Here is a 22545-nt window from a genome sequence, read left to right as displayed (position 1 = left end):
AGAAGCGGCCGGGCAGCGCCCGGTTGGGGTCTCAGCCCCCACCCCACCTCTCCACATGCCGAGCCCGGGACCTCAAAAACCCTCAAACTGTTGATTTCAGCCAACAGCCTTCAGCTGTGTGGTATTTCTGCGGTGCAGAGCGTACAGCATTGTTTAAAATGTTACCAGCCCCGCTCAGAAAACAGGGGAATTAATTCAGCGCATAGAACAAAGTGTGAGGTATTTGAGGTACCGAATAATAAGGCCTTGGTGCCTGGTTGAGCTTTTTGCAGCTTGGTCTGAGGAAGAACTCAGGCTCCTCTTATGTGTGGAAGCACACTCGTATCCAAAAAAAAAAAATTAAAAAAAGAAAAAAGTGTGCTGACTGAGAGGTTTTTCTTGCTGTTGTCTGGGGAAGGCCCATGAGCATATGCAAAACCCAACAGGACAGAGAGGCTATTTGAGAAAGGGAAAAGCCTGAACTCAAGAAGAATTTTCCAATAAACATTAATTCCTCCTTACAGAAGTGCATCAGAGGAGAAAATAAGCACAGGAAAACTAATAGCCATAGGAAAGTGGTCACCAGGAGCCCAGTAAGGCGCCTGATTTTTGATACACATAAAATGGCCAACCTGCATCATTCTCACCTGCATCTTACGCAACTGGAAAAACAGTATTATCAGTAAAGCTGAAGCAATCTAATTTAATGCCAGTACTCTGGAAAAGTACTGCAATGATCAACAAAGACAGCTGTTCATCGAGAACAGGTTACGAAAAAGCATCCCAGTTGGCTGAGGGACCTCCTTCTCTCACCTCAGTAAACACGGGAGTAAGGATGAGGGGTGTCAGTGAGCTCGGCTGCGAAGCTTGAGTTTACCACTTCCATTCAGACAACAGTTTATTTTAAAGTTATCAATTCAGAATCTTCTAGTTCCTCTGTTGAAGTGAGTTGAAGTGACCACTGCACCACACGGAGAAGCAAGGTGATTTACCCCAGAAGTGGACTGCTCTCTTCCATAGCTGATAGTAGGTGTCTCAGAGTTGGTGCTTTTATATTGTAGTTTTTAATGGAAATCTCCTGCCCTCATACTGAGAATAATCTGTAGTAGCAGACAAAGGTATTGGCTTCAGAGATAGACCCAAATCTATACAATACTGTATAATCTTCTTAGGGTTGCAGGTATTAAACTGGATTGGCTATTCCTTCAGTAATATGTCCTTCACAACTGACCCTCTCTTGTATTAGAACTCCGTTGCAGAGGCATAGTGAAAATGGGATCATTTTCATCTGCCTCTCTCTGCACCAGCATCTCCCAAACGGCTGTTAAGTATCAAAGAAGTTTCCAGCACTACGTTCAACCACTGGTATTTCTCATCCTTTTGGACAGCATCTTTGTAAGGTAAGCTGTGGAGGTTTGCATGATTGCTTGAGATCTCTTTTGACTGAGACAGTCCAACCAGTGAGAAAGGAGCTGATCAGGAGCTGACTTGTAAGACATGATATTCTCTGGAAAAGAAGTGCTGAAGTTACAAAACTAGAGGAAAAAAAGGGGCTGATGGTCAGGTATTGCTGAAAGGCTGGAGAGCTTGTAATAGTTCATCCTAGCTTTGGTTATAGTTCTTGCAAAAGGTCTTTTAAGCAGCCTATTCCGGAGAGGAGTAAAACTGAGCATTTAAATAGGGGGATGTGTTCACATGTCTTCTGTTCCCTGTGTGTCTTTCTTTTCACTCTTTTATTTTTATTAGCAAGGGTTATTCTCTGTTAATGTGCAATTTGTGGTAAGTATTGCATTATTCAGTTCTGCCATATGCATGTTCATGTACTTTTTGCATATCAAAAGCAAAGCTTATACCATCTATTTATCTAGGTACTCCCATGACCCTCTATTACTGTTGCCTTAGTGATCCTCCCAACTATTTAAAAGAAGATAATAATGCCTGTCTTGCAAGAAATTTAGGCTGATTACTTCACTGGGTGTTATGCAAGAGGGTAAGTGTGTGCTAACTTGCATGAAGAGCTTATCTGAGAATGGCTTACAAAACTGTGATTCACATCCAGCGCAAGAATAACATAACATTCCCATCAGGGGAAAGAGAATCCATGAAGAGCAATATTCTAAGGTAAAACATCTAAGCAGTGCTGAAGGGTAAATTCTGTCCAGCCCCCAGTCACTGTCTCCGTACTGTCACAGATGTAGGCTCTCTCACTCTGGCATTTATAATTTGTCTCTCTTTCAAAATGCTGCTCAAATAATTATGCAAGATACGCTAATTATCCCCTAATAAAAGGTATGATTACAGTTCTACTTTGCCAGTTCTGTCTTCTACAGAAAGGCTTGAAAAGATGTAGTCATAGAAACAAATGGATGCTCAGCACCCCAAGTATTACTAGAACTGAGCCTTCCTCTTGCTTTTCTCAAACTAGAAGTAAAAGCTCACCATTTGCTTGGTTTGTATTCTGTGGGAATCAAGGCTGGAGAGCCACAGAGCAGCATGGTTGGGAACTATCAAGCAGTTTTCATCCACCTGTTGAGGTTATTTAGGTGAATAACTGGTCTGTTTTGAGGGAGGTTTTAACAGCATGGGTTTTTCTTCAGAGCTTCTTTTCTAGCAGTTTAGTGTACAAGTAGGCTTCTTGACAGAAGCCATATCCTCCCTCCTGCAGAACGCTGTCCCGATTATTAATATTGCAGAATAACTAATGGACTCCAATGAAAACACAAACCTTAATAGCTCCTGGATGTGAGCATTGGGTGGATCAGAAGTCAGCTCAGATTGGACTATCTCAGACAATTCCTGCCTTTATTAAGCCAGACCTATGATTATTAACCAGCATAGTCTCCAGCAGTAAAAAAATAAAAAGGTAGAAACTTGAATTTACGTCTGACTTTACTTGTTTAGGTCCATTTCTCTTTATTGAAAAATAGAAAAGCACGTGCTGGGATAACGTTACCTATATGGTAGGAGGTTGCAGTACTTTCTTTTTCACACTAGACCTTCTTTTGCAGGATTCTACACTTTGTGTCGTGCAGTTTCACTCCTGATGCTTAAGATCAGTTAGCAGCTCCAATGGTGGATATAAGTGCACGTTGCTGATCAAGAGAAGTCTTCAGTGGCTTCTGGACACAGACCTGATTTTTGAACCTTTAGGAAATGCATTTACCACGGAGAAGGCGGCTACAACGGAACCGAATCTTTTTCTTGCTCGCCATAGTGTTGCTCCTCTCTGTCTACCAGCTCCAGTTCAGCCCCTCTGCCCTTCCAGCACTGCACACAGCACCCCAACCTAAGGACCCTGTGAAAGTGACCTCCAGGGACCTCGCCAGCAACAAGACTGCCGTAACAGGCAATGTCACAGCAGCACCCAAAATAAGGCATTGTGTATATGTGGATCCTGAGCCAACTGTGCCCATCACTACATCAGTGGGTACAACACCACAGCGAGAAAATGTCAGTGAAAGCTACCCAGATGAAAAGCCAGCATACGAGTCCAAAGGAGAGTATCCCCAGGACCTATTCAGTGTGGAAGAACGCAGGCAAGGGTGGGTTGTACTTCACATCTTTGGCATGATGTATGTATTTGTGGCCTTGGCCATAGTGTGTGATGAGTATTTTGTCCCTGCTTTGGGAGTGATCACAGAGAAGTTGCAGATCTCTGAAGATGTGGCTGGAGCCACCTTCATGGCAGCAGGTGGATCAGCACCAGAACTCTTCACCTCCCTCATAGGTGTCTTCATCTCACACAGCAATGTGGGCATCGGTACCATTGTGGGCTCAGCAGTGTTTAATATCCTCTTTGTCATTGGCACCTGTGCCCTCTTCTCAAGGGAGATACTACACCTGACATGGTGGCCTTTATTTAGAGACATCTCATTCTACATTGTAGACTTACTGATGCTCATCCTGTTTTTCCTAGACAGTGTCATTGATTGGTGGGAAAGCCTCCTTTTACTGACTGCCTATGCTACATATGTGTTCACTATGAAACACAACGTGTACCTAGAGCAATGGGTGAAGCAGGAGCTGAACAAGAAGCTAAATGCTGTGCAGGCAGCATCAGCAGAGCATATGCGGAAGGTTGGTGTCCTTATTGTTCAAAGGGCAAGTTGGAAATAATTCATTCTATCATAAAACACAATGAAAATCTGCATCGCCTTGACAAAGCGCATACTCAGACAGAACAGACTCCCTTGAGTCTGCCTGTACACTTCTCCTCTGTCCATTCCCCCTGTTCCTATTCCTACTGCATATCTTTGTCCTCTTGACCGGTGCTACTGCCAGCTGTGGAGCAGGGACTGCTAGATTTCAAACTGTCCTCTGGCATTGGCATGGTTTACCAGTCACATGCACACCACTGGTGCTCAAGCATGTTTTGTCGCTTCTGGTCTTGACACTCCCTTCACATAATTAAAGGAATGGAAGGAAGAGGGGTGAGGATAGCTGAAGGTGTGCAGAACAGGGAAAGTGCCTTTCTTTCCTCCTCCTGGTCTGGCTTTTGGCCAGGGTTTGTGGCTGGGAGTCCTGAGAGCTTGTGTGTTACATTCCAGCGGGATGCACATGCAAAATACTGCAGCCATACACATGCGTATCACAGATTACCACAAATTGAGCCCAGCCCTTCAGACCCAAGGAAACAAACTCTCGTACTTTAAGTTTACAGAGAATTCACACTAGCGTAGAGTAGCATGACACAGAGCTGCTGGGGGTAACCCTTGGGAAAAATCAGTTGCTTATACAGAAGGTAATGCTGATCACAGGAAAAAGACACCCCTGTGCACCTTCAGTCTGCCTCAGCTGGAAAATGAGTCAGGATATAGGTGTTTGGGGTTGAAGTCTGGGGCTGTGTACTTCTCTGGGAATCAGAAGGTAGAGGCCATTTGGGATCATCAGTGGGATACCCGCATCCTCACCGAGGAGCTGTAGGCAGAATCCTGTCTCTCTCAGTGGCCACGTGGCTTTTGTCTCTTTCAGTAGCATCCATAGCCATTTGTATTAGCCTTCCTACTTTCTCACAGGCACTGGCCTGATGAGCTATCATTAGATCCTGTAAGAGCAGGTGAAGCAGTAACAGCATTCAATCCTTTCTCTTCTTGTTTGCATGCAGAAAAGCAGTGGGGCAGTTGCAGACGATGGAACAAAGAAGCCAGCAGACGGGAAAAAGCTGCAGGTAGGTCTAGGCAACTTAGCTGGGAAAGGAAGTCATATTTTGAGCCCCTCCCCATGTCAGGTTGTGAATAAAGGTGTCATTTTCTGTATCAAAAAACCTGGACCAGATCCTACTTCATGCAAAGAACCAGCCACGTTTGGCGCAGCATCCTCAGCTTAATTAAGAGAACAGCTGGCTGAGTTGTGTCCTCAAAGGAATTTTCAAAAACTACGAGACATCTCAGATTGCCCAAGTGGGTTTGACTAGCAGAGCGCTATTAGTTCTACGCTTTAAACAGGGTAAAACAGGCATAGAGGAATTCAGAGCATAACTTTTCTGACCTGGTTTTGTAGCTGATTTTCCTTCTGGGCTCCCAGAGCAGAGGCTGGTAGCATCTGTCCTTCCCCACAGCAAGTACTGAAGGGTTCCTGCTGTTCCCAGGGTTGGGAGATCAGCCTCTGCATAAATGCATCCCCTGCACAGAGCAAAGCCAAGAGTTAAGATGTTCTGAGGAGAAAACCGCTACTGACTGCTGCGTTGTGCCTTTCCATAGCCTACATCGGCCTTACAGCGAGGCAGCAGCTCAGCCTCCCTGCACAACTCTCAAATGCGCAGCACCATCTTCCAACTCATGATCCACACCCTGGACCCCCTGGCAGGAGGTGAGTGAGTGATCCCCATCTAAGGGACTTCATTTTGCAGCCCTGATCACAGAGCAGTTTAACCTGGGGCCGTGTCTTTTGCTGGTGGAAGGCAGCACCACCGAACCTAAAACAGTGAAATTAACTGGAGGCTAGGCCTCTACTTTTTGTCTCATCATATTTCCCAGTACGCCCCAAGCAGCCATGTCTCTTGAACAGGCACGGGGTATCAACCACCTCTGTAGGAAGCCTGTTCCAACTGTTTGACTAAAGGTGAAGAGAAAGGTTTCCCTGCCCTTGGAAAGACGGAACTAGATGATTTTTAAGGTCCTTTTTAACCCAAACCATTCTATGATTCTACCCAGAGCGCTTCGCAGGCAATGGGCCAACGGCCCAAGGGCTGATCAGCTCAGGACTGAGAGACACCTTTTAAACTCCCCAGGGTGCAGAGGAGCCACATCTCCAGACATACTCAGAGTCTTTGTGCACAAATCTTAAACATGCTGACCTGTATCAACTTTAATCCAAACACAGGGTGGAGGTTCATTTAACAAGAAATGCTAAAGAATGTTAAAAAAGGCATTTTTTAGGTTATCTTTCCTAGCTCAGCACATGCCTTGCCCCTCCTCTGCCCTACTTGTTCTAAAGAGATTATCTGCTGTCCATTCAAAGAGAGATTGAAGCTAAGCAGATAAGTGTCTCTTGTGTCTATCAGTGAGGTTACAAAAAGGACTCTCCAGATCAAAATCGCAGCAGCATGAACTGACAGAGGGAACAAAGGAGGCTTTATAAGGCCAACAAGAAAGAAAAGTGTCCGCTTTGACAGATTTTAGTGAAGGCACCTATCAAATTACTAATCATAGCCTAACAAGAGCCAGACTCATCAGGGTTTGCTGTACTGCCTCCCATCCTGCTCCCCGCAAAATGGTGGAACCAAGAGCACAGGGATAAAACCAAAAACGTGTGAGAGGACATGCCATTTGATTTAGCATCCGAAAGTGCCAGACCTGAGGGACTGCTGCCACTCAGAGACCCACCACCACCTTAACTTTCCTGCACCTCTACATGCCTTTGTGCAGCCCCAGGCCTGCACACACTTGGCTTTCTGGTTGGGGCTGGTGTCCTCAGCTTGGTGAAACCCTCGGACCTCAGTAGGAGTTGCAGGGACCCAAAAGTGCTAGCCCAGACCAAGGAGAGTGCTACAGCACTGCCCCAGCCAGCTTTTCTTTGAAAAGCCAGGCTTTTCAACGGCTGCAGTGCCATGACTTGTGAAGACTGAATAACTGGGGCTAGGGGGTGGTTTGGATCTTCCCTCTGAAAGAAAACTTCCCCTCTCATTTCAGCCAGGCAGGCTTTGAGCTCCTATCTCTATGTGCTGCAGCCACTAGATGGTAGCGTGACCTTACGTACCTAAGCAACTCTCATAACAACAGCGAGGATGGGCTACAGTCTCTCCAAAAGGCCGTTTTTCCTTAGACTCTGCTATAATAATGCCACCAAGTTAACCTCTGCCCCAGGTGTACGCCTGTTCCACTCAACACTGCTGAAACAGACACAGCTCCTTAGAAAAGGTAATGATAAAGAAAGTTACCGATATTACAGCAGCACAGCTCTCAAAATCAAGCTCCCAGGGTCCCAGGTACTGTGTATCTTGGAGGAGACACTCCTTGATCTGTTAAATTCATACCTGAAGAAAAGGTAATCCAGAGAAAAAGAATCATTCCTGAATAAACTGAGCCACCTAAGTGCCTTCAGGATCTTTGCCAGAAAGACAAAGTGACTCCCCCAGGGTGATTCTGAAAAGGATTTGACCCTGCCAAGGTGTTTCACGACTGCAAGCACAGCCTTTGTGTTAATATTACTGCAGCCCTTCGGTGCCCTCAGGACAGCTGGGTGCCTGGTTCCCATTGATCACCCATAAAGTTCTTCTCTTTGCAGCACGTACGGAACAGTCTGTACCAGACACATTTCTGTAATTAGGTTCCAGTATAAAAGATGATCCCAAAGCAATCTATCTGTCCTCAAGGGTCCTTGTTCCTTCTTGCCAAAGCCTGTAGCATCAGCACTTAGAGGCTGTGGTAAAGAACACTCTACAAAACAAAAAGGTTGCCAACTATTTCTCAGCAGTTCCTAACTTAGCCTACTGCCAGTAGGATCTCTCTAGGGCTTCCTTTCTTATGCTGCAGTTGCATTTTACTTGGGCAGCACAGAAGCTGTTTCAGAGCAGCAAGAATAAAAAAAATGTGTGTTAAACTGACAGCACTGGGCCTCCAAAACCGACTTCCAGAGGCAGAGGACTTAGAATTAAGTAGAAATATGATTTTTTTTTCACTGTTCCTAATGCAACACCCCTTGTGAAACAGAATTTCTCATTTGATCAATGGATTAAGTTCAGAATGTTTGTCATTTCTTTTTGTATTAGAAAAGGATCATTATTTAAGTCCTTTGCCTACAGAAGATCAGGTGTTTTGCATTAGCAGTTTTAACACTTACATTGCATTCTGAACTACATTTTTGACAGAAGTTTATATTTTAAAGGTACCACTTTTAAAATTAGTAATTTCCAGCAACTTTGGTCTTTTCCTTACTTTCTCTGAAAGTGTGTAGAAGCAGAGCTTGAGTTCTTTTCAAGATCTCCTGGCTAGACACCAGAGGGAACTGTTGAGGAACAAAAGGGAACAAGGATTTTGGAAACACTGAGGGACCCTCTCATTCCTGAACCTCCAGCCTTACTATCAGATTATTCTTTACACCCTACAGTCAAACAGAGATGATGACAGAAACCTGCTTTTACTTTTGAATGAAAGCAAAGGGTTCAGCAGCAATGCTGTTAGAACTGCCTAACTCTCAGTATGTCGCACTTAAAGAGCTAATAGTTTTGGAAAGTAGACTAGAATAAAGCAGCAGGCAGTGTTGCAGGCCAGAGCTGAGCTCAAAAACTGAAGGCAGCTACAGTTTCTCCTTGCTTCTTTAGCATTCAGTCACTTGTTTTAAGAGGGAAAAACATGATACAAAGGGCCAAAAAGAATCATGAGATTAAAAATATTTTTTTTACTTGCACTTTTAGGGCAGCAGAATCCCCCAGCTTCATGCCAAATTTTAAAGAAAAAAATCCTCTCCATCATCCATGGTGTAAGTTAGTTCTGTTGGATTAAATATTAGAGCCAAAGAATTAAATACTACAGCCAAATTCAAGGCAGAAGCGCAGCTGCAACCCCAAGTACAGGCTGGGTGCTGCCAATCCATAGGGCAGAAACCTGCCTGGAGGCCATCTCAGGGCTTCTGGACATAGGCATGCCCTGTGTGACGGGCTCTCAGACCAGGTGGCACAGTTATCAGCAGAGCAAATACTTAAAAAGCAGCACCAAAAGGCAGCTGGAGGCCCACCAGTGCAACAGCTGGGCGGACTTTGAAGCACACAGCATGAACCTGATGGAGCTTGAAGAGAGATCCCCCCTATAAACCTGCTCCTGGAAGCTGATAGCACCCAGACAGTGCCTCCCCGGTGAGGAAATCATGCCCAGGGACTGCCCTGGTCATTGAGAGGGCAGCCTGGCACACGCACCACAGGACCACGAACGCTGGCAGTGCCCTCAAAGTGCTTGGCCATGACAGGACCTGTGGCTGCACCAGCGGGCTGAGGTCCCTGGCTGCTGAAACAGCAAGCACGCTGCCTGCTCGGCAGAGCTGGGCTAATCCCCAGCGCTAGCAGGGGCTGAGCCGACAGATAGCCTTCCTCCCCATGCTGACCTGCAGATCTGGCCAGCTTATAGCCAACTCTTCCTCCAATCTCAGTACATCCTGCACAGAAAGTGTGTCAGAGGAATTAACACCTTTTTAAATGAGGCTGATCTCACGCGAACTGGATAGTGCCCTGGACCTAAGCTGTTTATCCTGACTGAGGGATGCTGCTCACAGGCTCCGCTCAGGGCAGTGCTCACAGCCTGCGGCCCAGGTGAGGGCAGGGAGCCAGGAGCTTGAATTTATGTAACCTCTTTCAGGCTGGGCCTGACCGCCCTGACCCTGCTGACAGAAGCTTTTGTGACAGCTTCTGGGAGAAGCTGAACAGAGAAAGAGTGTTTTCCAGTGGTTAGAGGGGACTGGGAGCAGAAGGTCACCTCTGCGTTGCCTCTCACAGCTTGTGCTTAGCAGCAGTTGAGAGTGAGAATGAAGCAAAATGTTTCATATTCCCTCTGTTACGCTTCAATAGCGAATGGAAGCAGAGAGTTGGGCTCCTTGGTCCCAGATAACCTTTTAAAGGCGCTCATCCTTTTACCTCTCTCCAGCCACTCCAATTTTTGTTGGAAATCCAAGCTGGTGACAAGTGTTTCTGTCAGGGAATCACACCAGAATAAGACTCATCCCCAGAGGCCTTAATGTCAGTGACAGTTACAGGACACGTATCCAAAATCCACTGATTTTCACAAGGTTCAACTCAGAACCGTAGATCTTCCTGCATGGCTCGGACCTGCTACTTCTATTAACTCAGTATCATGGCAATGAATAAAGTGACAGGGCTATGCCCTTGAGGTAAATGACACCACCACAGTCTGGTCGTACAGTAGATTAACTCAGCGTGATGAACTTTCAGAGGAAATTAATTTGCAGCCCCCCCCACAAGCCAGGTGTAACTTCTTGTGCCTATCCACGTACAAACTCTGTGACCCTCAGCTTATTCACAGGGTAGGCAGCTCAGCATAGGATAAAGCTTAGAGCAAAGTGAGGCTTTTCTCTGAGCTGGTGACTTGCTCACTTTCAATGAGAGTAGGAGTTAAGACATTTGAATGCAACATCTAACTGTGGAGAAAAACAGCTTCAAAGTTTTCTGTAAAACAATAATAAAGCAGCTCAGCTGAGCAGAGCATTCTTTTTAATAAAAAAAAAGTCCTCAGCAGTTCCAGAAACACAGGACTGGACACTGCTCTGGTGAAAATGATCTCTTGGAAAATGATCTCTCTCTGCAGGATAGCCTGGGCTGTGTTGAAACTGGATACCAGGAACTCAGGTTAAGCTCCAAGTCTCTCTGACAGGGAAGACATTCGCATATATTTTGAAATAGCATTTTCCAAAAACTGGAACATAAAAGAATTTTCTTTTCCCTTACCATCAGGTTGCCAGGCTGCAAGAAGCACAGAAAAGCCTCTTCAACAGCCACATGGCAGAAGAAAGGTGTCATTTTTAGCTTGTACATAATCTAGCCTGAACAAAGTCATCAGCCCTTTGGGAACAAAATTATATTGCATTGAAACTCCTCCTCCCTCTGCATTTGCTTCCTGAAAAGTGCAGATATCCCCTTGTATTACTGAACTGAAAAGAATTTTATCTTCCCTCTAGATCCTCTTTTGAGTGTATGAGTTACATATCAAATCACTGGCATAATTACCGTAGTACTAAGCATTTAAATAAAACAGTTGCCGTCAACTAGCAGCAGCCAAAACCTTCGGGGCACAGCTAGAAAGATAACTCAAATTCAGTGTTGACTGCAAACCATGTATGAGGAACAAGGCAAGAATCTGTGTACGTTGCCGGTGAGGAGGCAGGTGAAGAGGGGCTTGCGTAGTTGTCAGCTACTGACAAATGCATCTTTCTCATTCACAGCAAAATTTAAAGATAGGGTTGACATCCTGAGCAACATAGCGAAAGCCAAGGTGGACTCTCTGGCTGGGCAAGGATCAAAATCAGAAGGTGAGTGCAAGAAAGGTCAGTGCTGCTTGCCTTGTTGCACTGTAATCCCACGCATTCCCAGCTCTCAACACCCAAGGGCTGGCAAAGAAACGCTACAGTATGACAGATTTTATTCCTGATCACAGGTGGCTGCTGTAATAATGCAGCAGAAATCAATTGATGTACACTAACAGTGGACAATAAAAGCCATCCCCACAGGAGTGGCTAGGGAGGTAGAATCCAAACAGAAAACGCTGTGAGGATGTAGTGTAAACTGCAACCAGAAGGGTGGAAGAGGGGAAATCAGACCATTGCAGACAGCATTTGGGTCTTGCTGTGCTGCTCATTTTTGGTAGACCCTGCAAAGGAGGTGTTCTTTAAAACAAAGTACTTTCATTCTAGCCTGGAAATTAGGCACACTTGCAGAAAAGTGCAGAAGGGCACAGAAGACTCTTCCACAGAGAAGAATCCACGCTGACTTTGCCTGAAGCAGTTCTAAGGGTCTGTGCATCCTGACTTCAGATAGTTCTTGCTTTTCTATTTCACGACTGATACAGATGCTTTCTGAGCTGATTAGGCAAGAGCTGGCCTATGCTACAATGTAGATCCGCACTGTTAGCGAGGCTGGATATTTAGAAAAATAAGCAAAATTTTGTGTGGAAGGTCCACCTCCAGAAGCTCACTGCTGCAATACAAGAGTCACCTGTGTACCTAACAACACTGGGCATCACCCATGTGAATGAGAACAAACAAGAAAAGAAACAAAACAAATTCTTTGTGCAAGTTATCAGCACCACATCAACTCCATTGGATCACGAGTCAGAGTCAGGCCCTCCCTCTCACCTCTGCTGCATATGATCCATATTTCTACACTGCTCTCTGTGGTTTCCGCTTTCCTCTTGGCTTTGTGGGTTAAGAAAGGAACAGCACAGAGGACGTTGCATTTATTTCCTTGTATGTGTCAGCACTTTTCTATTGGTACTTGAATATGTACCAAATGATCAGGGACTAAAGTCTGGCAGCACGTAACAGTCATTTCTCAGAAGCATCAGAGAGCATCAGTTCCCCAGAGAACACCATGCTCTAATAGAGAAAAGGGGAAACAAAGCTTTACATCTTTCTGGCTTGTAAGGCTAGCTCTGATAAAGTCTTCAGGATCCAGACTGAAACCAAGAAACACTGTTCAGATGGAGATCAGATAATTAGCGTTTCCTTGTTGTTATACATGTGCCTTGTGCAGCAGTTTCAGAGCACTACGTTGATGCTCCTATGATTTTCTATACAAGGTTGGCCAGATTCTGCCCTGCTTTTACAAATGACAATTCACAGTAGACAGAGAAAACAGAAAGCATAAGCCACCAGACCAGGTTTAACATAGAATCATAGAATATCCTGAGTTGGAAGGGACCCTTAAGGATCATCAAGTCCAACTCTTGATACTGCACAGGTCATGAAATACCACACGTTTTTGTGGTAAACACGAACCCACCTGCTGACACAGGAGGTGACCACCGGATGCTGCCATGACTGAAAATGTTATTCCTTCTTATCACCTTCAGCAGAAGAGGACAAGCAGGCACAATTACCGAAGACCGTTCAGGTAACTCCTGCCAGTGATTCTGAACCCAGCAAAGACAAACAGAAGGCGGACGCACCACAGGATGGGCAGGTATTTGAAGAAGGATCATAGGCAGTAAGAGCTCAGTCCACACCAAGCTTCACATAGACACTTTCCTTTCTCTCTCACTCTAGAGCTTTTGGGATACAAACCAATGCATTTCCCATAATTAGCAACTATAGACAGAGTATGTGCAGTGATGAGGTATAGCGAGGAGTTGGTTTAAACATTAAGGCTTAGGACCAAAGACAAATCAGGTCTAAAACATGACACCAACTGCTCCTATATAGCATTTTCTCCTCAGTTGACTCCTCTGAGGTCAGAGGGCTACTCCAAGATAAGGCAAGATCAATAACTGCCTGTACTGTGTACATCAGCATGCCTTCGTGTTTTGTTTCCCTAATCCTTCCTTTCAATTGAGGAAATTTGGCTGTTCTGATGAGGAAAGGTTTTCAAAGACAGACAGTAAATGTCCCACTTGTGCCAAAATCCTGCCTGAAAGTTCATTCTAGTTGACTTACACAAAGTAGTTAACATGATCACAAGTCCTCTCCTCGCCTAGAGGCATCTCCACCAAGATAGGCTATACCTGGATATTGTCCCACAATAACAAGATGTGGGCTGTGGTTGCCATCAGCCACGTTACAAACATGACCTCTGCCATGGCAAGACTATGGTGAATAAATGCTGCGCAGCTCCTTGGTAGTGTTAGTGTGAAAGCATATTGGCTTTTTTTTTTTTTTCCCCCCAACCTACAGCCCTCTTCAGACAGCGATAACTCAGAAGACAGCAGCTCTGAGAGTGAGGATGACAGTGATGATGACAGCACAGACGATGAAGAAAACGATGAGCCATTATCTCTCGAATGGCCAGAAACTCGGAAAAAACAAGCAATTTACCTTTTCCTCTTTCCCATTGTCTTCCCTCTCTGGAGCACTATGCCTGATGTTAGAAACCCGGTAAGAATCTATCCTGCTGCTGCTGCTGGATTCATTAACCAAACTATAGATTTCCTCTCAGCAAGAACCCTCAGTTCTATTTTTCTGTCAAGAGTCTTTGTATGCTTGAATTGCTGTTAATGCTGCAGAGAGTGGGGCAGGAGCCCTGGATGCAGCGCAGCGTAGTTCCAGATACTTAATTTAATAACCCACAAGTGACTAGCAACTATCAGTCATTTAATCAAGTTGACAGAAAAAATCAAAAACAACCAACAAATACAGAGACCAGGGCCCACATTAAAACAATTGATTGCAGTGAAGTACTTCAGGTGATTAGTTTTAATTGAGGATTGTTAACTTTTCTAAAACTTCTCCGTGTTTTTCTTTTCAAACTTGGTTTTAACAGGATTCAAAGAAATTCTTTGTCATCACGTTTTTCGGATCCATCATCTGGATTGCAGTATTCTCTTACCTTATGGTGTGGTGGGCTCATCAGGTGAGGGGTTTATTTTCTGTCTGCAAACAAGACCATTTCAAAACAAGTAGATGGAAAGATAAGGAACAGTGTGTGTCTGTGGCATTTTATCTGATGAATTAGGGCTGCAATCATCCATTAAAACAGTAGAAAATTTGTCAAAACCCAAAAGGGAATTTTCAATTTCATTCTTTTTGATTTGACAGAGTTCTTTTTCAAGAGCTTCCAAGGGAATTTGTGCATCAGTGAAAGGAAAAGTGCCACCAAGATTTATCTTAATACTTCCTTTTCATTGATGAATGCGTTTGTGCAGAACAAAATTATCCCTTACTTAATTAAAATTCTAGGGTAATACAGGTTCTGATTCTGAAGGCTGTTAAGTTATCTCAACTCCCATTCCCTTAATACTCACCTGTTGTTCTGGAAAACAGATTTTTATATCTTGCAGATTCAATTTGTATTAAGTGATCTATTGCACATTCAAAGCATAGTTGATCAACCCATAAATCCAAAGACCATCATTTCCCAAAGCTCTTGGATCGTACATAACCAATGTTAAATTTGGAGTAGGAAAGGCAGAATACATCCAGAAGAGGCAAACCTAGGACAGGGGATCGTGTTGCGCTGTATCTAGCTTTACCTCCCTTAGTCTTGGCAACAGTGTGATCAAATGATCACTGTGATCTATAGTATAGAGCAAGACTGAGATCAACACACCTTATAAAACGTAACTTTTCATCCTATAAACCAGAAAAATGCTACCATAGTTAAGGGGATGAGAAGTATTTCAACTCAAATATGGCACAAAACCTAGAAGGGTGAAGAGAACAATTAAATTCTGCCTTCCAAAACTAACAGCCATACTCTGTTACTGTCTTATTAGGTTGGTGAAACAATCGGAATATCAGAGGAAATTATGGGGTTAACCATACTGGCAGCAGGAACATCAATCCCTGACCTTATCACCAGTGTCATTGTCGCACGGAAAGGCTTAGGAGACATGGCTGTCTCCAGCTCTGTAGGCAGCAATATCTTTGATATCACTGTTGGGTGAGTATTAGTTCAGCGCTAAAATACGTTTTTTTTTTTTTTCTAAAATACAAAATATGCTGGTTTTGTTCCAAGCAAGGTCTTAGTTTATTTTGTTTTATCTGCACTAAATGAAGTGCAGCTGGACAACCAGTTACATGTATTTATTTTTACTTTTTGAAAACCTAACCAAGCCAGGAAAGACAGGTTTTTGTAACTTACTGCAGAGTGAATATTAAATTTGCAGATAGTTTAGGTCATTGCTCTACAGCTTAAAATAATGTTACGTAGCTTGAAATGGCACTACCATCCTAGCCAAACTCTGAATCAGCAAATTACTGATTTTTCAGGACAAAATACAACTAATCTTTGGCTAATGTCAAAGATTTACAGGCAGGATATTCATCCAGTCACTCAGAGGCATTCAGATTCTATGCAATCAAGGCTCAGTATCTGTGCCTCTTTCATCAATAAAGCATCAAGACTGGATCTGTGCCTGTATCTTTCATCAATAACGCATCAGGACTTACTCTTTCATGAGAGCATGCAGAGACACTTATTTCACAGTTATTATTTTAAAAAGCCTTTTAGATTCTTGGATTGCATTATGATAGCGCATGTATTATCCAAATGCAATTTTTCCACGCCAACATCATCAGATTCATGCTGAGTTATACCGAATGCAATCATGCATTGTTTTTCCCCTGTAAAACTTTAGAAAAATTGCTTATTTATAATGCAGAAAACAGTCTATCTTCAAACATTTATTTCAATTACTTTTCCTTTACTTGCAGTTTGCCAGTTCCTTGGTTTCTTTATTCAGTCTTCAACGGATTCAGTCCAGTTGCAGTTAGTAGCAATGGTTTGTTTTGTGCAATTGTTCTCCTTTTTCTGATGCTCCTATTTGTGATCATCTCAATTGCTGCGTGTAGGTGGAAAATGAACAAAATACTCGGGCTCACTATGTTTGCTCTTTACTTCGTGTTTTTAATCATCAGCGTGATGTTAGAAGACAGGATAATATCCTGCCCAGTATCTGTATGACATCTGGACACTCCAATGTGTGTAAGCATACATCTAAAAATCAAAAGGGGTTCAAGGTAGCTATTGTTCTACTGAATCAAAGCAACCTGAATTATAATGAGTTTACTGAGATTAAAATATCTTTAACATACTAAAAAAATCTCGAGTGGTTTGTCTGCCTCTACCGTTTTTCTTTAGGATAAGAAAAAGACCAGATAATAAAGTGACCAGTACCAAACAACGTACGTGTTTAGGCACTCCTGTAAAGGCTGGTATGATTTCGATGCATCAAGTTTTCAGTGTGGCTGATCCCCTTAAGCTAATGGAGCTGATTTTCAGCATAGAATGTTTACTCATTAAAATGGTATTTTCAGAATCGCACTCTGTTTTATCTAATAAACTGCTTAAACTCAAAATCAATGATCTTTACGTAATGGGAAGAGAGTCAGACCTTTATAGCTTGCCCTCACAGAACTACACTGCTCAGAAGCCCTGTGTAGACACACGTTCTGCATCTCAGAAATGAACTCCCTCACATTGCATAGAAGCAATGAGCACACCAGTTCCTGAGGTTTGTGTTGTAGCTAGTTTGCCATGACTTCCCTACACGGAGACAGTTTTCATCCTTTTGAGTGAAAGCCGCTGTAAAGCATCTATCATCAATATTCTTCACAGATGTCCAAGAAACTGTACACAGAACACGAGAAGCACATCTGAAGAGATCCTTCTTGCTGGCCCCCTAAGACTATTGGAAATGTAATACTAAGGTTTTCAAGGAAAAAGCAAAACAGTAAGAGTTACTTCTGCATGCAGAAGAACACAGGATTTGAGAGTTGCACAGCAATCACGGAAGCTATCCGTATGGCTTCTTTTAAATTGTGATCAGATGCAATACAACCCCTAAAATTCACGGTAAGTGCTACCAACAGTGTGATATTATATGAATTTACATCTTACGTTAAAGAAACCAAGCAGATCTGGGTTAGAATACCACATTACTGCTAGTGAAAGCTAAAACCAGGCATCAGACATACTACAACAAGAGGAAGCTGAAAAAGTTGAGTTCTGTTTTCATCCTGACACTGATTTCTGAAATTTACAGACCATTGTTCCCAGCACTGACTCTTGTTGTTAGTACTGTCTTCTATAAACCACTATGAAAAATGTCACTAGCATCAACTATCAACAAACCTGAAAGGTTTATTGTATGCTCACAAGAGACGTTGTTAACAATGTAGTTGAGCTGCAGACATTCCTGTCATTCTAATCCAGCTAATAAAGTGTTAATGAAAATAACCAGAAGGATTTTAAGCTTTTTATTGACTCACTGTAAAACTTTTTTGGATGAGACAAAAAAATTAACATTGTGAACACTGACTTGCATATTTTAAAGGAACTACAAACCAAAGCAAACATCCAACATACTGTATTTTTGGTAAATAAAATTTAAACATTACATATTTACAAATCTACAACCATTCATTTAAAAAGTGCTGCTTGCAGACTAACAAAGTACCATTTTCAAATTGCAATGAGATAACTTCCAGAAATACCCTTCTCTATTATTACTATTTGCATCTCCCATTTGTTATACAAAGATTTTACATGCAGGAATCGCCTTTTTCTTGGGGTACAAATCGCTTAACTAGTCAGTGGAAATCTAATCCATCAGGCTGTAACTGTACCAACAGCAAACCTCAAAATGGGAAATAGCAGTGTCAGAGAAACAGCACGATTTCTATTCACATTTCACTATTTCATCTCCAATAGTTATTCCAGTGGAACCATAAGTAAAGCAAAATATATATTGCACTGCAAATGTAAAACCTTTAAGGTTTTTGACAGAAGCGTTATTTAGTACACAAAAGGAGAAAATTCAGTTCATACAAAATCTTAAATTGAAAATATGTCTCAAATATTTATCCATCTTTGCGGTACTGGAAAATATACTCAAATCGCTTTTCTAATAAAGGACAGTGAGATTTGAAAACTGTTTCAACATTGAACTGTATGATGCTTAAAAATTATCCACCCAGGACCTACGTTTTGAACATTATTGTGATATGAATGAGGAAAATTTCCCACTTAAAGTATAACAACTATTCCACCTACATCTTTTATAATATTTGTACAGTGGACTGACTTGCAACAGACTTTATAAAACAATTCATTAAGTATAGTGATTTCACTTGATGGACTACTACATGATACTAATTTAAAAGCACACCCAAATAAACATCGGCAATGCTTCAGGAGTGCAACTCTGAGGACGTGAGATTGTTTATCTTAATGATGTGTACACAAATCCTTTTCATGATACAGCATATACTCTTCTGATAATACTGACAGGACTGTTGATATCTGAATGAACTGGCAAACTTGGCATTATAAATACGAAGACAGTTGGAAGTACTTACAGCTAAGTCGGGACTAGAATGGTGGAAGTGGCCCAAATTACAAGTGTTGCATCTATTCTTGTGCTAGCACACGGTTACAGTGTAATGTCCTAGTAAATGAGAGGCGGTTAGAGGCAAGGCTCAGTTGCTTCTGCCAGACTAAAATAGAGTGTGTGAAGCTTGCTTCATAGCTCAGTACCTCTAACACACCACAGCAGCTCTGGAAAAAGCATTTGCCTTCCTTCATGGCTTGAAGGTGCTATAAAACAGCGGCTGCCCCAAGTGGTAAATGATGTGGGAAACAAAACTGCAGAGAGCTGGGAGCACTACACTGTACACAGCACAAATGTGTCTGAGTTTATATACACAGCAACTACTGTACGCAGCTTTTACTTGGTAAATACAGTGTAGCTACTGTACAGAGCAGAGCATACATGCACACTAAGATATTTACAATGAATGTTAAAACATAATCTGGTATTTTTCACAATACCTTGGAAGAATGAAGTGGGTACGTGTTCACTCTACACTGATAGTTAATAATGTACCCGGGTGAAAAAGTAACTATAGCTCATGTATGAGGAATACTTTACAAGTGTGGCAGTACAAATGAGAGCATCACAAATTGTTAAAATAAATTAAATGTGAAAAACGTTGGTAAGTGTAACATTGCCAGCTCCACCTCAGAGTGGGGGGAACTTTAAAAAAACAAACCCCAAAACTCAGCTACATAATTAGCAGCAGGCTAGAGAAGAGGCATTCATTACCCAACAAAAGCTGTATCCAGCAAGACTGCATTTACTTCAAGATGCAATTAGCATCAGTGTATACCTGCAGCTCTACAAATTTTAAGTCTGTTCTCCCTAGGGCAGCAGCTTCTTACGACTTTAGAGTGGACTGGGAAGAAGTTACGTAGACCATCATAGAGGCTTAGATGAGAAGTAGTGCTGCTAAGAGGCTCACTATTTCATTTAATAAAGTAAATGTGAGCTTTAAAGTTTATGTCCTTTCAGGCTACCTACGTATTGCTGTATTATCACACTTGCAAACTGAAGATATTTTATTAAAAAAAATACCTGCTGGTAAGCAGACCAAGATACAAAATCTACGGGAACAGATAAATATCTAGAATTATTACAACAACAACAACTACTAAAAGAAATTACAACTGGGGAACCATTAAAGAAAAAAATAAAAGTATTTGTTAAAGCCTAGCTTAATTTGTTTAGGGCATTTTATACAATTCAATGGCTCTTTTCCCACCTCCATACAAGACTTCTGATATTTTCTCTGTAAGCCTGCCTTCTGGTGTGAAGTTGCTATGTGATGGAGAACGCATTTTTTTTTTTTGAAATCTCTAAAACAAGAAAACATAATTCAAAAAGCCATGACTCCACCACAAGGACTGACATAGCATTATTATTCTTCACAGAAAAAAAAAAGTTGTTTTGCCTGTGAAAGAAAGACTAGACATTCCAAGTACATTTAACTATTCACAATATGCCACAATAAGTTACATTCCCTATATATTCCCTGTAGCAAGGTTGCTTTATCTACTGTAGTTAAAAGCTTTGGATTAGCATTATATATGCGCCATATTTAGTGTGTTTCAAACACATCCACCAAGACTCTGAACACTGCGTTTTTATGAAGAACTTCTTGCATGCTGTTATTTGCTTTGTATCATGTCTGTAATGAGGTCACGTTAGCAAATATCAACTGCTGAGATGCATTGATGCCATAAAATCATCTGTAGGACTCTTCAATATGCTACAGACTCTCTCTTTACTGGGGAGTGGGGAGCGAGGGAAACAGGAGAGAAAGATATTCCTACAGAATTGTTTTACAGAGATATCACTGTGTTGTTAGTAGAGTTCTACAGAAATTCACCATACCTTCCTTCTGATTGCTGTGGTAACACGTTTTCCATGTGTGCATGAGAGAAATCTTGTATCTAGAGTACTGTCTAGGTGAAGGTTTACAACTTCTATTCTGCTTTAAAAAAAAAAATCACTCTTCAAAAGTAACTGGACAAGTTACTATAAATAGCAGTGTCCTGCAAAACAAATAAGCACTGTATTGCTTATTCAGCAAGTCCATTTAAAATTCACTCCAGTAATTTAAAAAAAATAAAAAAATATCAACTTACTATAAACAATTTAAAATATGTATAATACAACTTTGTATGCTCTTCATAACATCATGAATATTCTATGTAAACAATAGATTTCGAAGAATTTGCTTTGCTCATGTTAGTTTCAGTGCATTGTTTCTGTCCACCTGTTTTATCATTTTTATTTTTATTTTTATTTTTTTATTTTTAAATAAGGGAACTGTAATATGTTGTCCCAAGTTAGAAAACTTATTTTGTTTAGAATCTTCCTTTCTATACATTGATTTGCACTAAGGGCAAAGAACAGGGAAATAATATTTGGCCCGTGTTTCACTCTGTCCATTTCCACAATTGTAGATAGGCCTAATTTTTCCAAGGCCATCTACCACGGTACACTCGTACATACGTTCTTGAACACTGAAGACTGAGATGTTCCTTGTGACTGAAGTGGTTATTTTACACAGGTATACACCATAGATATCTCCTCTTTATCTAGGTATATTTAAAGATATGGTTCTCCAAAAATCTTTCTGCATTCCATCACTCCAGTACTTGGTGGTCTATCACAATTATGAGTATTCTTCACTTGATTAGCTGTGAGACGATCATAGGCCATTTTGTATTCTCTGTCAAAAGCATCTGCAGAAACAGAAAAACCACCCTTATGTACCATGCTTGAAACAATGACCCAAATATAACGACAGCTAGTACACTTACCTGCAGTAAAAAAAAAAAAACACAGCACAGTGTAAAGTCATTTTATTCAGCACTTACTATAGAATTACACACGCAACTATACTATAGGTTTTTTTTTTGTGTGTGTGTGGGGGGGATCTGGAAATAGTTTGCATACATTCATAAATTATTCATATAAACACAGGTAATAAAACTTACCTATATCTATGTTATCTCTTCCTAGGGCAACAAGTGAAAGAAATAATATTTCTCTATAAAGGCTCCTGAAATTAAAAAAAAAAAAGCATCAATTTATATGCTAAATACCACCAAAAAAAAGTCTACACTAAGAAGAGACTGAATCATTTAAAAATAAGAAATGGCACCTTGAACATAGTTCCCTATCATCACCTCTAAAATGTTGTCAGCTTTGACCTCTGGAGAATGCTCTGGACTCCTGACATACGGAGATCACTTGTGGTAGGTCCTTGAGACAACTTCCACCACACCAGTGGATATTATAACAGGCCCCTGAGCGAAGCATGCACTTAAAGCACTCAACATGCCTGTGATTCAACTCGCAACTGAAAGAACACCAGCTTAAGAAGGAAGTGTTCAACTCCTCCTGCCATTCACTCTACTCATTAGTCTTTCCTCTCAAGAAAAGAGGACAGAATTGGAACGCTATCATAAGCCTTTTTTTTTTAATATTATATATATATATACACACACACATATATACATGTATTTTTTTTTTATATACATACACATTTGACAATTCTTATCCTGGTTTCATAAAAGAACGAAGCTATGTGACTGCATTCTCTCCCCTAGGCCAACAAGTAGCT

General features: G+C 41.8%; 2 protein-coding genes and 1 long non-coding RNA gene across 14 annotated transcripts in view; 1 reads left to right on the top strand and 2 right to left on the bottom strand.

The window, feature by feature from the left end:
- Positions 1-47: 47 nt before the first annotated feature.
- Positions 48-20263, top strand: SLC24A1 (solute carrier family 24 member 1). Of its 6 annotated transcripts, XM_083851233.1 has the most exons (11): positions 48-962; positions 1287-1379; positions 1848-4056; positions 5084-5146; positions 5679-5787; positions 11365-11451; positions 12990-13099; positions 13807-14007; positions 14393-14482; positions 15345-15511; positions 16285-20263. In XM_083851233.1, exons 3-11 carry the CDS (start codon positions 3133-3135, stop codon positions 16532-16534), a joined length of 2001 nt encoding a protein of 666 aa, XP_083707359.1. In that variant the 5' UTR covers positions 48-962; positions 1287-1379; positions 1848-3132; the 3' UTR covers positions 16535-20263. The 6 variants fall into 6 exon arrangements, with proteins under 6 accessions (XP_083707359.1, XP_083707358.1, XP_083707357.1 ...); XM_083851232.1 differs by having other exon boundaries at positions 48-1005; positions 1287-4056; XM_083851231.1 differs by having other exon boundaries at positions 48-1005; positions 1226-4056.
- Positions 5325-13132, bottom strand: LOC310905240. Its single transcript, XR_014588880.1, has 3 exons — positions 12920-13132; positions 7358-7453; positions 5325-5600 (listed from the first exon to the last, which is right to left on the bottom strand). It is a non-coding gene; the product is annotated as an uncharacterized lncRNA (long non-coding RNA).
- DENND4A (DENN domain containing 4A) overlaps positions 17816-22545 on the bottom strand; it is a 53139-nt gene continuing 48409 nt past the window's right edge. For all 7 annotated transcript variants that reach the window (XM_083851192.1, XM_083851190.1, XM_083851194.1 and 4 more), the window contains 2 exons: positions 21917-21981; positions 17816-21661 (listed from right to left, as the gene is read on the bottom strand). In XM_083851192.1, coding sequence (XP_083707318.1) covers positions 21525-21661; positions 21917-21981 — 202 coding nt within the window. In that variant the 3' untranslated portion in view covers positions 17816-21524. The remainder of the gene's footprint in view (positions 21662-21916; positions 21982-22545) is intronic.

The sequence above is a fragment of the Anser anser genome, assembly GCF_964211835.1.
Source record: "Anser anser genome assembly, chromosome: 10".
NCBI lineage: Eukaryota > Metazoa > Chordata > Aves > Anseriformes > Anatidae > Anser > Anser anser.
This window is presented reverse-complemented; position numbering and strand designations above follow the sequence as displayed.

Coding starts and splice junctions, on each gene's coding strand:
- SLC24A1 (XM_083851233.1), top strand. CDS start 3,133: ATGCATTTACCACGGAGAAGGCGGCTACAACGGAACCGAATCTTTTTC. Junction 4,057..5,083: donor CAGCAGAGCATATGCGGAAG/GTTGGTGTCCTT, acceptor GTTTGCATGCAG/AAAAGCAGTGGGGCAGTTGC. Junction 15,512..16,284: donor ATCTTTGATATCACTGTTGG/GTGAGTATTAGT, acceptor CTTTACTTGCAG/TTTGCCAGTTCCTTGGTTTC.